At 38.8% G+C, this 15,961-nt stretch overlaps 1 protein-coding gene and 1 pseudogene across 1 annotated transcript; both read right to left on the bottom strand.

Annotated features, from left to right (window-relative positions):
- LOC110168376 (activin receptor type-1B-like) overlaps positions 1 to 6,759 on the bottom strand; it is a 16,876-nt pseudogene extending 10,117 nt beyond the window's left edge.
- Positions 6,760 to 9,672: 2,913 nt separating this feature from the next.
- ankrd33ab (ankyrin repeat domain 33Ab) lies at positions 9,673 to 15,434 on the bottom strand. Its single transcript, XM_020933846.2, is given in 5 exon segments — positions 9,673 to 10,514; positions 13,967 to 14,107; positions 14,545 to 14,674; positions 15,170 to 15,184; positions 15,186 to 15,434. Coding segments are annotated over 5 exon segments (1,377 nt in total).
- Between the last annotated feature and the right edge of the window lie 527 nt (positions 15,435 to 15,961).

Genomic DNA, 15,961 nt, shown 5'->3' with positions numbered 1-15,961 from the left:
CCAGTTTCATCTCTTCATATTGGACAATAGACTTTTGGAAACAGAACCAGTGGGACAGTGGATAGAGGAAACACTCTGTTTCAGTCTCTGGAGAAGGTAAGAGGCTGGTTTTCATTAGTTTGCGGCAAATCTGAACTTGGAGCCTCACAGGTAAATAGTGTTATAGTGTTAATAGTTAATAGTGCGTAAATGAGCTGGTGGGTGCGATGGAGCTGCTCTGGTTGTTCTGTCGTGTGCTGTAGAAGCGGCATCTGTGTTAATGTCTCTTAGTGTAGTTTTGTTGACGTTGTTGGGTCTGGGTGTGAGCGGCGTGTTACGTTGTGTTGTTGCATAAAGTTTGCGCTTGGCTGTTCATTGTGCTCTGATCGATACTGTTCAGCCAATACTAACCAAAATGTCTGTTTCTGGTATTTGTTATAATACTACAGCCTATATATATAATACATATATTATTCATAATATATATTTATAATTTTGCCCTTGGTGCCCCTCCCAAAAATTATACCATCAGCCGCCACTGGTCCTGGTTTAGTCCTGGTTTAGTCCTGGTTTAGTCCGGGTTTAGTCCGGGTTTAGTCCGGGTTTAGTCCGGGTTTAGTCCGGGTTTAGTCCGGGTTTAGTCCCGGTCCCTCAAGTCTCAGGTCTCTATAGGACAGGACAGGACTGGACGGCGACTCGCGTACCACGTTCACTACAGCCCTGGTGCTGTCCGATGCGTGGCTATTTCTAGTTCAGAGGTGTTTTTGACGAGAGGCTGTTGTTTAATGTTTACAACCAGTGGCAGGACTTATTGTTTTTTAATAAACCTCAACCTTTTATTATTGTCTTGTGTGCCTATCGTCTACCACACAGCCTCAACCACTATTGCAGCTAATAATAATAATAATCTTAATATAATGATTATAATAACAACACATAATAAGCCTAATACTGTTAAAGAAAAACGTGTTTGATAGCATGTCTGCTGTGTATGACTCCACCGCGTTAAAATATTTCTCAAATGGCAGTGCCCCCCCTGCTGGTGACCCATGCCCCTCCAGTAGATGTGCTCTGACGCCGACTCTGACAATTAAGAATGCGAACATACACGCTGAGCGAATTTTGGAATGAATGAGCTATAGTTTGCATTTTTATCGAGGCTCCTTAGTTTGTTTGCTGTATGATTGTTCTAAAATCTAAAATCAATTGGCGGATGGCGGGCGGGTGCGGTTTTGAAAACCTTCGGTGCAAAATGGATAGCGGGCGGATGATGAGTTTTGTGTCGCGGTTGCGGATGAAAAAATAGCCCATCCGCGCATCTCTAATATATATATATATATATATATATATATATATATCAGACTCACAATTAAGGCTGAAAGATGAATTGCAACTGAAGTTTAGACCAATATTAAAAAGCACAATTCAAATAGTCGTAATTGGCAAATCACAAAGGATGCACTTTTTTAGGGTAATTGTACATTTTCTGCATCCCTACATGTCCACTCAGTGTAATGTCTATTAACCTAGTAATGAAAACATGATCAGCAATGCATTGGATTCTTGTATTACACTTTATATAGCTATTTTGACAATGTGAACTGTGAGCTGAATTTTGATTTAATAAAACTGCATAATATTGTATTCACTTATTTTCTGGAGATGGTAAAGGAGACAAGGTACATTGATCTTACACTGCAAGCTCCTACATTCATTCAAAAATGTAAGTAATGAGTTTTTAAATAGTGTCAAAAACAAGTTTGACATTTTTGAATTGCATTACAACTATGGATGAAACTAATGATCAAGTTAGTCGACTGTATTATTTAAAAGTAAAATTAGAAATTCTTTAGTTATTTTCTCAGATTTTCTCAGTCTTTTGGCATGTGTTTTATGTCTGTACAGTCCAACTAATAAATACATTATTATAAATATATTAATGATAAAAAAAAATATTATGTTTGCTTTAACAGTCGACTGGTCACAATAAATCCAATTGAACATTGCTCCCCTAGTCACAACTTTAAGAAACAGGTGGCAAGGTGGGTAAAATGATTAAGGACAGAATGACATTATGAACTGGTGGGAGCAGGAATTTGAACCCTCACCCTTACCTTGCGTTCCAAGTATCTCCATGTGCAGGTGTGCAAGGCCGCTGGCAGCAGACAGGGCCAGTTTGATCAGGCCTTCAGTTGGTGACTGAGTATCGGTTCAGATAATCAAACAGAGAGCCGTGTTCGTGATAATCGGACACAAGCCACAGCTGAGTCCATGTGCCGTTATCTGAGTGAAGAGAAGAGCAGGACTTAGAATGAGTTAAGATTATAGTGCTAGTCTTGGTGTGAGTCCAGTTTAGTCCTCTTCTAGGTCTTCATTTTTTAAATATTTATTTCCTGATCACTTAATACAGCCCTTTAATATTGTCTGATTTCTTCTAAAGTCCGAACTCTGCTCCAAACCACATGCTTTTAGTGACAGAGAATGGGTTGTAGACCTCTCTATTAAAAAGACTGAATCCTAATTCAAATTCTTTAGATTATGTGTTACCTTTATTGTCAGCTGCTATAAATCCCAGTATGTTTTCATGTCGAAGCATTATGGTCTGGTAGATCTCAGCCTCTCTGAACCAGGAGCGTTCCTCTCTGGATGAAAAAATCTTGACTGCAACGTCTCCGCCTCTCCACCGTCCACGCCACACTTCCCCAAAACGCCCTTTTCCGATGATCTCCTGCAGCACAATTGTCCGGGCCACAGTCCGCTGCACAAATAAAGGAAGGCCTGAAGGGGGCAGAGCAGAGAGAAAAGAAATAAGACTTCAATCACTAAATGTTTATACAAAGTTTGCATTATTTCAAGACCAAAATGCTTTTTAAAACAACTGTATGTAGCCTGCACTAAAAAAGGTACCACAATCACAACTGAATCTGGGTTGCCAATGCCTAATGGACATATATGTCTATGTCTTATAGATCCAGAGTCCGCCTGCACAGGTCGTGGTGCGCACATATAGTCCATGGTGCATTGTGCCCGTACTGGGTGTGTCTTGCACATGCACTGCTGCTTTGTGTGGAAATATAGAGCAGATGAAGAGAGTGAGCATGTTCCTATTATATCTGGCAAATTAATTAAGGACTCGCCTCTAAAGGCGGCACATCGACACACTCTTCAGGCATCAACATATTTTTCGATTCATTATTGTCAATTACGTCGATGAATCGCTGCAGGTCTAGCTTCATGTGTAAGTTCAGAACCTCCAGAGATGCAGAGGCTGCACTAGCACTGATTCATGACTGGCTGCATGTGCTTGGGTTTAGGTAGTAAGGATCAGAGATCAGATCAAAATTCACAATTTTCCAGCCATTCTCTCATTTTCTGTATGTGCAGACCTGATCCGGAGCCGGAGGTGGACAGGTCGTAGATGAGGTCCTGGAGGGTGCGATCTTTGGGCAGATACAAGTGCTCACACGAGGGGTCCTCCACCTCCAGCCTCTGTCTGTGGTGATAGGCACGGTGCTGATACTGGTACAGACAAAGGCCCAACAGCAGCAGCACACACAGCAAGAACAGAGGCCCTGCAACCACGGCAACCAGCTCCACCAGACCCCACTTGCCCCCAGGGCCATACCCTCCACCCAGGGCAGGGGCAGTAGTTCCTATGAAGAGACAGAGAGTACTGCATTATTCTGATACTGTCATCTAAAACAAGCTAATAACTTTTTTTTTATTTCATATGTTGAAATATGTTGAAATGTATAAAGAAAAATTACTACTACTACTACTGGGCAATAAAAAATATGTACTGTGCAACTTTCCTGGTGGAGGGTCCCATATTTGCTTGTCTCTGTGGAGATGTTATTGCGTGACCTGGAATGTTCCACAGTGTGGCATTAAATAGGTATTGTAATGTGTGTTTAATTCCATTCTTTCTTTGAGTAAGACCTCCCCACACATCTGATCTGTAACTTGGCCTGATGACCTACTTGTCTCCTTACATATGTTCAATGCCATACTGTGAAACATTCCAGACAAAGCACTGAATGTTTCACTGAGACAAGCAGAAGTTACATAGAGCACCTTTAAAATACATTTAGTCCAAAATTGCTGAGACTATGGTGGCATAACTTTTATTTATACATTTTCTATATTAAAAAAGAATTTTCAAGCAGTATTTCTACAAATTATTGTTACTTCAAAATGTTTATAAATCAATAAGAAATAAGTGACTATTCAGCCAGTAGGATTAAACCCAATTGACCCCTCCGTCCTCACCAGTGGGCACTTTGAGGTCGATACTATTGCAGTAGTCTGTGTAGCAGCAGTGGATGTGCATGAGGCCCTCAGCGCTCAGACAGAAGAAGGGCTGACCAGGCGGCACCAGTTTGTCCCGAGTGATGCATGTCCGAATGCGCTGCTCCTCACCCCCAATGAGTGACGAGGACGCCACACATGCCCCATCCGTCTCACAGCGGGACCCCTTCAGCAGACACTGGGCTGTAGAGCAGTTACACCACAGGGCTACAGAGAAAAAGGGAATAAGACAAGAGAAAGGTAATATGGGGTTTGTGAAGGGAAAATTCCAAAGCAGTCATGACTAAAGCAGTCATTCTGAGCCTAGGATAAAGATTTTCTAGGGATCTCAGGAGTTCTTAGAAAAGAGGTATAAACAAGATGCAAAAAATATATCATTATGGTTGTGTTTACTCCATTGAAACACTTAGAAAAAACCTGACTCTTACTTTGCCTGAAGAACCTCCTCCTGCTTCTATGGAAATGTTGTTCTGTTGGTGATACTATTACATAGAATAGCATAAAACGCATCTTTCTCCATAGACAATGTTCTAAAGTAAGTTGTTTTTTTTTTACCTTTCCATTCCCATAGAATCATGCAGGCGGCATACCACCTCCAAAAGCTTGCATACCTGCACCTTTAATGAAAGGATGGCATGGTAATCGCCTATTCAATGCTTTAAGTATTTCGATGATAATTTATCTGCCAAAAAATGCACAATAGACCTATGCATACAAAAAAGTACAAATTGTATAAATGGTGCAATGTGTATACTATAAATAGTAAATATGGGGAAAAGTCCCCAGATCAGTCATTTAAGACTTCTGCTTAAAACTCACTCTGTGCCATCTCCTTTTTGCTCTTTTTTGATCCTAACAAATCCTTATAATCCTAAAAAGATAGAATTAAGACACCTATAAACGACTAAAGCCTACAGCTCTAGTGAGTCAGTGTTATCATGTGATGTTTCTGAAGCCAAACTAATTTGCTTACTGCGCATTTGATAATTTATGCAGCTAATTTTCATTTGTATTATTTCAGATAATAATATTAATGTTTGTTTTGTTTTTCAATCAGAACGCAATAAGCACAATGTCTCTTTCTATTGTTTTGGTGTGTGGTTTTTGAACATAAGTCGGTTATGACTCAAAGAACAATGGGACAGAAGAAAGATTGGCCAAAACACAGAGGAAGCGTTAAAGTGGGTGGTGTATGGTGGCTGAAGCTTCACCAGAAAATTACCAAGTGATTAAATAACCGTCTGCAGCTCAAAAGACAATAAGAATCTTAAAACTCATTACAATCTCTACTTGAACTGAGGGAAATATGTGATTTGGCAAATTGTGAAAAATCCCTTCAAGGTTTTCCAGCAACATTTTTGTGGCTCTGACTCATTCAAAGCAACACCTACCTCATACAAGCTGTTATTCAGTGAGATGAAACAATGCAGCCGCAAACATAAAACAAGACCTGACCTTGGGAAAATAAGAATGTTGCTGTTTAATGTAGTAAATATTCCCCAAACCAGATCATTCACTGCAGAATCTAACAGGTGCAGTATTGTATTATTACACAACCAAAGAATGGGCAGTTTTGAAATACGCTGCAACAAAAAACAACTTGAAAAAACACATGTTAACCTTGGAATTAGAAATTTGGTGAAATAGTACTCTGAATAATTTAGACTCAAGGTGTAAACTGATTTGATTATGATTATCTGACAGGAATATAAAATTACAGATAAGTAGGGATTTTGTTTGCTTTTTATAACAATCTTTTTTTCATACAGTAAACATGTCTCATTAATTATCCTCGAAAAGTTAATAAACAGCACAGCACAGTAGGGAATTTGATTTTGTTATTTCATCAATCATTAATTTACATTTTGGATTTTATATATATGAATGAATGAATATTTAACACTAGTTATGGAAGAATACAGTTTTAGATATGCTGTAACAGGTTCAGTTATAAATGATAAAAGAAGGGGAGATAGTTAATGGTTATAAAGTTGCTTCCTAGTTATGCAATCATGTGAGAAATGTGTAATTATTTTATGCTAACACTGTAGGCAACATTTTATGAGCTCTAGTATCACCCTTAAAAACGCTATTCCTGCTGCCTGTCGTTTATAATAAGCAACTGTAATCGATATTTAAGTCTGGCAAACAAATGTCAGAAGCGACCTCGTTTTATATGGAGCGATCAATTTATATGTGGCTAAATGCTAAGCTAACATGCTAAGCTAACATGCTAACAGTCAGACTCTCGATGATGACAGCGCCGTGGTGAAGAAAAATAAACAAATTACTCACCGTGGCAGGCTTTAAACTGGACTGCCTGCAAAACCAACAACGCCACATAAATCCCGAGGTTAGCCATGGTCGAGGAGGACCCGGAGCATCGCATAAATAAAGGTGAAGTTAGCTCGGGTGAGAGGTGGCCATTGATGTAATGACAAACACAGAAGCGACTGTCAGAAAATGAGAAGACACGCCAGCTCCAGCCACTAGGAAGCAGCAAATCACTGCTCTTAAGCAGACTTGAGATATAGAATTGTGTTAAAACTAGTGCTGTCATGCGATTAAAAAAAAATGAGAGATTAATTAATTATGATCTGTAATTAATTAATCTAATTAATCTAATTTTAATCTCACCTAAAAATTGCTGAGAAAAGCCTTCAATTTGAGGTATTTTCATTTAAATTCATTATTACATTATTGTGGCAGATCAAAAGACTGATATAGAACAAAAAAAAGTTACTTTATAAAGTCATTTATTGTTTAACAAATCTCCCCAATTTGGCTGTTGAGCCCAAGTCTCCATGAATAAGAAACTGTTTGCTGTAAAGTAGCAAAGACGAGGAAATCTGAACATAATAACTTTTGTCTACTTAAAGACAATAAAAAGTCCAGTCTTTCCTTAACCATATTAAAAATATTATTGATAGATAAATGCTTTATATATGAGATCACTGGTTTTAGTCCTTGTTTTAGTCCTGGTTTAGACCTGCTTTAGTCCTACTTTAGTCCTAGTTTAGTCCTGGAATGGATTAATCCTGGTTTTAGTCCTGGTGTTAGTTCTGGTTTGGTCCTGGTTTAGTCCTGGTTTAGACCTGGTTTTAGTTCTGGTTTAAGTTCTGGTTTAGTCCTGGTTTAGTCCTGGTTTTAGTTCTGGTTTTAGTTCTGGTTTTAGTTCTGGTTTAGTCCTGGTTTAGTCCTGGTTTAGTCCTGGTTTTAGTTCTGGTTTTAGTTCTGGTTTTAGTTCTGGTTTAGTTCTGGTTTAGACCTGGTTTTAGTTCTGGTTTAGTCCCGGTTTAGTTCTGGTTTAGACCTGGCTTAGTCCTGGACTGGATTAGTCCTGGTTTTAGTCTTGGTGTTAGTTCTGGTTTAGAGGCGCACAGGAGGAAGCGCGGTTTACGCAGCTTACTCGACAAAACACGATCCACGGGCGGCGCACGGGGGCACGTCGGTGTCCGCGCAGTAACTACGGAAGGAAACGTGGTCCGCGCGTTCTCAGGTTAATGACGATGATGAAGGTGTATGTTTGTGTTTGTGTGTGTTTGTGTGCGTGTCCCCTCATGTGGCAGGTCACTATAGGACAGTAGTGCAGACATCATGAGTCATCATGCAGGTTGTTTTCACCAGTGACGTTTAAGTTGTAGGCGATATTATATTAGTTATTTTCTTTTATATTTCACGTCGGGAGAATAATTTTCCAAGACACGAATGTGTTTTTACCTGTGCGCTGCTGACTCTGTTCTACTGGCTCTACGACCTCGTCCACTGTGCGACTGACGCCGCCAACGTTAACATGACGTTTACTTCGCTGTTACTGTGCCCGTTTTGTGTGGGTTTCCGGCAATGAGTGGAATTACCGAAATAAAAAAAATGTATAAATGTGTTTTTTGTGTGTGTGTTGTTGTCCCAACAACACATAAAAACAGGTTTTATAATAAAGCAACTCGCATACAAAAACACTAAAGTTAGAGATTAAAAATGAGATTAACGCGATTAAAAAACATAACGCGCTAAATATGACTGTAATTAATTAATCGCAATTAACGCGATAATTTGACACCCCTAGTTAAAACAATTAAACTAAAACATATGTTATAGTCGTTCAGATATTCTTTAATTATGTGAATGTGTGAAGTTAACACGTGGTAAGTTTGCATGGACTTCAAAAAGTTAGCTAGCATGGGGAGAGGCAATAAGACAAATATTATGTAACCTACTGATTTACAACTATAATAATTTTATAATCAAATAATGAATGATCTAATTCAGCTTTATTTACAAGTTATTTACAGGTAGATATCACACTGGAATCATGGCAACAGGCCTATTATGTACACACATTCATATAGGCAATCTCAAACATGTACTGTAGATAAACTTAGAACTATTTGTCTGTTTACTTCATTCATCTATTTATGGCTACACATAGTGAGGTAGATAGTGTACATTTCTTTAGTGAACATTAACAATAATAAATTGTCTCTGTTACCAAGGTCATGAGGGCCAACACTGCCCTTCAAAGTTTAGTCATAAATAGAACACGTGCTGAATATGTGTGACTAATATTCTGTATCATATCCTTATTTTTAAGATGGAACAAATCTTTAAAAATATATTCATATTCATGCTGATATTTTGTTCTCAACTAGTTTAAAAAAAAATCCACTCTGATATAGGGCTGTATTTTTTTTTTTATATTTTTGTAATGTTTGTTGTTTAATCACAACATAGGCCTACCCTACTAGGCTGTAGATTAAATGAATGAGAAAAAAAACGCTTTATAGATTCAAATTCATTATTATTATTTGACTGCATGGTGTCGATCAATTCTAGATCAATGTCCCAATTCAGAATGTCCCTCCACACTCTTCACCCACATACTGTGTTGTCTATTAAAGCTTAATAAAGGTGCACCATGTAACTTTACTGTTGGATGGTCTGCTATCTGCTTGTTTCCATGGTTATGTTATTGCTTTACTTCACAATAAGGCCTTTATCTATCCTAACATTAATTTAATTTTGGGTGTCTGTCTCCTTGGAAGTACGCAAGTCTAATTCCATACTGTGCAGCATTCCAGACAAATCACTAATTATAATCTAGGGCAGCAGTACATTGAGAAGTTACAGTATTGCAAGTAGGCCTATCAAGCTAATTACTTAGCTTTCAATAACTGACAGTACAAATGATATTATAAGATTTGAGCTGTAAAGGGTTGAATAAATACGTTCTACAACTCCTTATAGATACAAATGAAGTTAACTTTTTCCTTCTGCTTTTTTTAAATAACTTTTTTTTTAAAGAATTGTGTCATTGGTTTGATTTAGTTTGAATATATCGCTCTTCAAAAGTTGTTATTGTGACAAGCCTAATGCAAATGTCGCCCCTTATTTCTTGGTCTTTTTACTCTCCTTCTGTTTGGACTTCTCCTTTTTGTTCTTTTCCTCCTCCTCTCTCTTCTTTTTCTTCTCCTCCTTTTTCTTCTCCTCTCTCTGTTCTTTATACTTCCACTTCGGTGGCTCTAAATAGCTCTTATCTTTTTTCTTTTTCTTCTTCTTTTTAGGTGTGTTATCTGCAGGCCTGCTTACACTAATATTCGGAATACAACCAGATGGAAAAACACTATTTCTCCTAGCCATACTGCGAGGGATGAAAGTAGAAGTGACCTTATCAGAGGCCATAGACAGCATACTACCTCTCCTGTCCCCATTTGCACAACATTTAGTAGCTATAGACTCTGCAGATTGAATTGAAGGTACCATGTGTGATACTGAACCATTTGTATGGCATACAGTTGCAGTTTCTAAGTCTTTTTCTGGATGTTTTTTCACCAGATCTGGCACTGCATGTCGCTTTTTCCCTATTTGAGGAGGGCTGGTTGGACAAAGTGGTCGACATCCAGTTGAAACCAGTGGACTGTGAATGCTTGTTGTGATTCTAACCATATGGTCCATTACGCCATTGTCTTCTGGGTCACGAGGTAACCGAAATCCAAATGTATTCTTTAAACTTTGGGTGAGTTTTTGCGTTGTGCTCTTTTCAGCCATTGCTTTAGCTACTTTCTCCTTTAGATCAGGCCACTCCGGGACAAAGCTTGGACAGAACTGTTCAGCTTTTGGTTGTAGGGTGAGTCGCCTGAAACGATACAGTGTCTCGTAGCGTCCGGTTTTGAGGGCCCACTCCTGAGCACATTTTCCTTTGGTCGTGTCTGTGGCGTGAAGATCAGCGCCTGGAAAAACAAAACAATAAGAGTTAGTTATTAATTAAAGGGTATGCAAATGATTTTTTGTATGCTGTATTTGAGCAAAATTTGTCTTGCCCAGTATTGTATTGTATAGTATTGTATAAGCAGCTCTTGACGTCAAAATTAGTCAGCTGCGCAATGTCTACTACAAAGCAAGCGATATTCCGATAATCAGGAAGTGCGTGATTTGCATGCTAGTTACTGTTAGCATTAGCGTGAAGGCAAAAGTCAACTCTGGACCTCATGAAACTTGTGAATAGTGCTTACAAACACATTGCGATGAATAATTAGGATCCTCAGAATGCTTAAGGTAAGTGAGGAATAGCTTTGGACCACTGCAACCCATTTAAATGAAAATGAATCAGAATATTCAATAACTTACACTACATCTAAAACATGAAAAGGCAGTTATCACCTGAAATTTAATACCACCATGGATGCATACTGTTAATTAATATCTTTTTTATTTGGTAGATATTAACTGTTATATGTCTCACAATGGGGGGACATATTTGTGTTGCAAAACCAAAGCTCTGTATCAGTAATATGCAAGACACACAAGCATTAAAATAATTAAAATAGGTATTAAAACTAGAACTTTGTACGTATTAAGACACTAAATAGAGTACAATAATAAGCAAGCGGCGTCGAAAGGTCCTCGCCCGCCGCGCCCGTGAACGCCGCGCCCGCAAACGCCGCACCCACAAATGGTGCGCTCCGCCAACACCATACCCTAAACACCGTGTCCGCAAATTCTATGCTTGCAAACGGTGAAATGACATTGTACACCTTTAAATGTTGTTTGCGCCCCCTGCTGGCCAACCATGAAAAATGCCCATGTCAGTAATATATGTTTTTGTTTCTAGTCATTAATACAGATGAATTCCCAAATTTGGTGCAAATCCAACAATGTTGACGTTTCATGTCTATGGTAGGGGGCGCTATAGTGTTCAGGTTTCATATGTTTTATAGTGTATTATATTCAGACTGAGGTCATGCATTAGTGATTCAAATTTCAGCACAATCGGACTAAGCATGTGCATGTAATATTATTTTCAATATTTTTGTTGGGAGTCTTTGCACCCCTGCTGGCCAACCATGAAAAATTCCCCATGTCCATAATATCCTTTTTTGCTCGTAATCATGCATAGAATGTAATTCCCAAATTTGGTACAGATCTGATAATGTTGACGTTTCAATCAGTGATTCAAATTTCAGCTCGATCGGACTAAGTCTGTGCGAACAGGAGCAAATAATGTCACCTTGAAATTAGGCAAAATTTTGATAAAAATTTGCGGCCTCGCCGCACGTAAACCATGACAGTTATCAAAATAAATCAGCTAACTTTAGATGCCCCCTTCTCTAGATGATGTACGGTGATTTTCTAGGCCTTTGGGTGAAGCACCTTCAGAGGAGTGCGTTCAAATGCAACATCAACGAAAAATGCGGCCTCAAATTTCAATCCAAGATGGCCGCCTTCTGTTTTGTCAGGGGGTGTGGCCATAATCATATTTTTTGTTTGTCTTCACATGACGAATGTGTGTACCGAATTTCGTAGCTCTACGACAAAGTTGACCGGGACGTCTCCCATAGGCGCCAAATTTTTTGACTTTTCCAGGTGGCGCTGTGTCACCATTTTTTAATGCCCGTGCACGAAACGAATATTTTATCGAATTTTTCGCCACTTCTGAATATTGTGCCAAGTTTGGTGAGTTTTTGAACATGTTTTAGGGGGTCAAATCAGAGCTCAAAGAGCAGAAATAATAATAATAAAAAAAAAAATAATAATAATAATTCGAGCAAAAACAATATATCCGAAAACATAAGAACAACATATTATACATTTTTTGAAAGCTCTCGACCTTCCCCACGTCACGGTGGGGTCATTGGTGAGTGACAGGCACTGACGCGCTCGTCATTCACCATCTCGTCGAGGTCATCCATGGCCTCCCATTGACTTCCATTCATTTTAGCAGTAGTAAATATGGCTCAGGCCTTGGGCGTGGGTTACTGGGATACTGCTGTTCGTGCCGGGGGCGACCGAGGACAATATTGCATGTCGTCCTGTCGCATTCGGCCATGCGCACGTCGCTCCCCATTCGCTCCGCGTAGCGGAAGCAATAGGCCCTACGCCCTGTTGGGGCTCGGGCCTAACAAGGTGCATAGTTAGTGTTTTTAGCCTTCTTGTAGACTTAAATAGCCCAGCAACCCTCTAATCTACAACCAGCTCCCAAGTCAAGTAAATCTCAGATTATAGTAGGTCGGTGAGATAATGTGCACTGTAGGAAAGAGAGAAAGGGAGAGAGAGAAAGAGGAGAGGACATAGGGGGAGGGAGAGGAGAGAGAGAGATGCAAATAAAAGAACTAGCAGGACTAAAATTGTATAAGTATTTACTCATTAGCTAAAGTTAGAACATATGTCAGGTGAAGAAAAAAATCATCATATATCATACTGCAGAACTACTTTTCATAGTCACAACATTACCAAATCACCATCACCAAGTCTTAACCAGGCCTATTTTTTTTCTTACTTTTTTACTCATAAGCAGCCATTTGTTTTGATATGGTCGGACCATACATTTCGCTGATTGTTTAAACTGTCAGTCATGCCCATCTGAACTCACATCTTTGTGAAGTATTGAAGAACTGTGTGTTCCGAATCCCAGGCAGCCTAAAATGTAACTATTGCTACAGTAATTGTAAACATGGACTAATGGTTAACACAAAGTGCAAAAAAGATCAAGTTGGTACTGTAGACTAGACTAGGAATTCACATACCATCAAATAGAGAAGTTCAGACCAGGACTATACCAGAACTGAACCAAACCAGCTCTCAGAGTTTAGTGTAGAAGAGGAGTAGACTACAGGAATTTTCTGGGACAGTGACTTTGAAATTAAATTCAAATCAAAGCATTTCATAACAAACAAAATGCAGCTATGTGCAATTAAAGCCATTTTTATCACTACTTCTTTTGGCATTTACGTTAGTAATGTTGTTTCAGTACATTTATTTCTTAGGTTCATTTCAGGGGAAGAGAAGATAGGTCTGTATTGTCTTTGACCTTCTAGAGTAGGTGACAGAAAATACAGTTATAAAGAGAAGTTATTAAGAGAAAGTAACTGAGAAATAAAGCCTTATCCATAGCTTCTGAAATACTCTTTAAAGGTGTACTATGTAATTTTTCACGCGTAGGGTTGTTTCAATTGATATCACCATTGCCTCACCTATAATATTCCACAGTATATCATTAAACCTGTGTGCATTAAGACAAGCAGGAGACACCACCAGACCAATTTATAGATTACATCTGTGTAGAGGTGACCTGTGATTGGTTTATTAAGTTGTATATGTGCATTTAGACCCATTGGAATTGGGAAGTGTATCTAATAATTATTTTCCATTTTATAAACATTCAGCTCATTTAAACATGACTCACCTGCCATGACCAGTGCTGCTACAATATCGTCCCTCCCGGTGATTGTGGCTTTGATAAGAGCCGTGAACCCGCGGATGTCTTTAATCTCAATGTCCAGTCCTGAATAATAATTCAGGAGGTACATCACTGTATTTGTATGACCTGGGTATGGGGAGATAAAATAATAAATAATTAGTTATAATTTAATAATAAATAAATAATACTTGGGTGGGAAATGGGAACTCCAGGTGCCACAGTGGGGTGCTAGTTACAAAAACAGTTGTCGTGACCTTAGGCAAGACCCTTCACCCATATGGCACAGATTGGCAGCCTCACTTCTGTCAGTTTGCCCCAGGGCAGCTGTGGCTATAATGTAACATCTAAAACTGGTGTCTACAAAAGTGCTATAGAACAGTAATGCATTATTATTATTAATAATAATAATAATAATAATAAAAGAGTAGTGAAATAAAATAATAGACACGATTAGTGAAATAATGTATTAAGAATGCATTATGTATGTAGAATGTATGTATTTTTTATTAGTATGTAATGTATTAAGATACAAACTCTAGAGTATGGACAGAATAATGACTCACCTGCCTGAGACGCAATCATTAGCGCTGTGTTTCCTTCTTTGTCCTGGAGGTTCACATCTAAAAAGGGACAGCCGTGAAGTCCATGAACAATGTCTATGTAGCCTTTACAACATGCCACCATCAGACCGCTCTGTGAAGGATGGAGAAATAACAGGATTAACTTACAATCACATTTCTGGCATTATTAAGTTATTACAGATAAAACATCATATATTGTCATATAGGTGACTACTAGGGTAAGTTACAAATCAGATCTATGGACAATATAACTCCCTCTCAGTAGGAATGCATGTTTTTCAAATTAATAAAATGCTTGTAATTGATCAGATGCTACACATTAAATTTTGTGTCATATGGTGGAACATTCCAAGTAAAGCTTTAACATTAGGGGCGCACCGATCCGATACTGGTATCTTAAAAATTAGCTGGATCGGATATCGGCATCCAAATATCGGTTCAACTCATATACTGGTTGAACATATACACTGATGTCATTAGACTGAAAAAGATTAATCATTGTATCCCTGTAACTTCATCATAGAGATGAGCAGGTGGTGGATGCTTCACCAGAAAAATTACATAGTGCACCTTTTGTTTCACAGACAGGTCTACAATACTTCCTCACCCATCCATTGACGTCGAACCTCCATCACCTCGTCCCGGGTCACCCCTCTCTCCAGGATCCTCCTCAGGGTCATGGGCTCATTCCTGACACAGGCCTGGTACAGCCGTGACACTGGACCCTCACTGGCCCTCTGCACCATGGGCCGATCAGGCATCACCGAGTCATCTGAGAGAATACTGTCTGAATCTGAGTCTCCTTTTAGGGACAACTCCTCATCTTCTCCTGGGCCTGAGCCAAGGTGTGGGTCCTCTGCTGCTCTCGCCATTTTAAAGGTAAGATTTGACTTAAGCCTTGTACTATGTCTACATTTTAATAAGATATCACATCAAAATTACTATCCAAAAATGCATGCAGTCTCAAACACAGTAAGATTTGGCTATAAAAATGCAGACATCTCTTCAAAATTTCAAAATAGCTTAAAAATGTGTTGTTTTTTTTAAAGGTTGGCAGCAACAAAAAAATCCCTATATGCAAATGGAAATATCACAAAACATGCAATTTTAAGTAAGGTAGGAATTAAGAATCTTGGCTATCAAATCTATCCAAAAAAGATGAGCAAAAACCTGTACCCAAAACCTACATAAATATGAAAAAAATCTATAATATTATTATAAAATACATGACATTTCCAGTTATTTTCCTCCCTTTAGGTTGTCAAAAATGAACTGAAGACAGTCACAAGTCTCATCTTTAGGATTAGGAAAAGTCACCTGTGCATAGTGAGATGGGAGGGGTTTGTGAGCTTTGTTGACTTAAATGGATCAGGGCCTGAAAGCCCCTCTGAACACATAG

Source organism: Boleophthalmus pectinirostris, unplaced genomic scaffold (genome assembly GCF_026225935.1).
Source record: "Boleophthalmus pectinirostris isolate CB_2022bp ecotype Guang Dong unplaced genomic scaffold, ASM2622593v1 HiC_scaffold_3, whole genome shotgun sequence".
Classification (NCBI taxonomy): Eukaryota; Metazoa; Chordata; class Actinopteri; order Gobiiformes; family Gobiidae; genus Boleophthalmus; species Boleophthalmus pectinirostris.
Note: the sequence above shows the minus strand (reverse complement) of the source record. Positions and strands in the feature narration are given on the sequence as shown.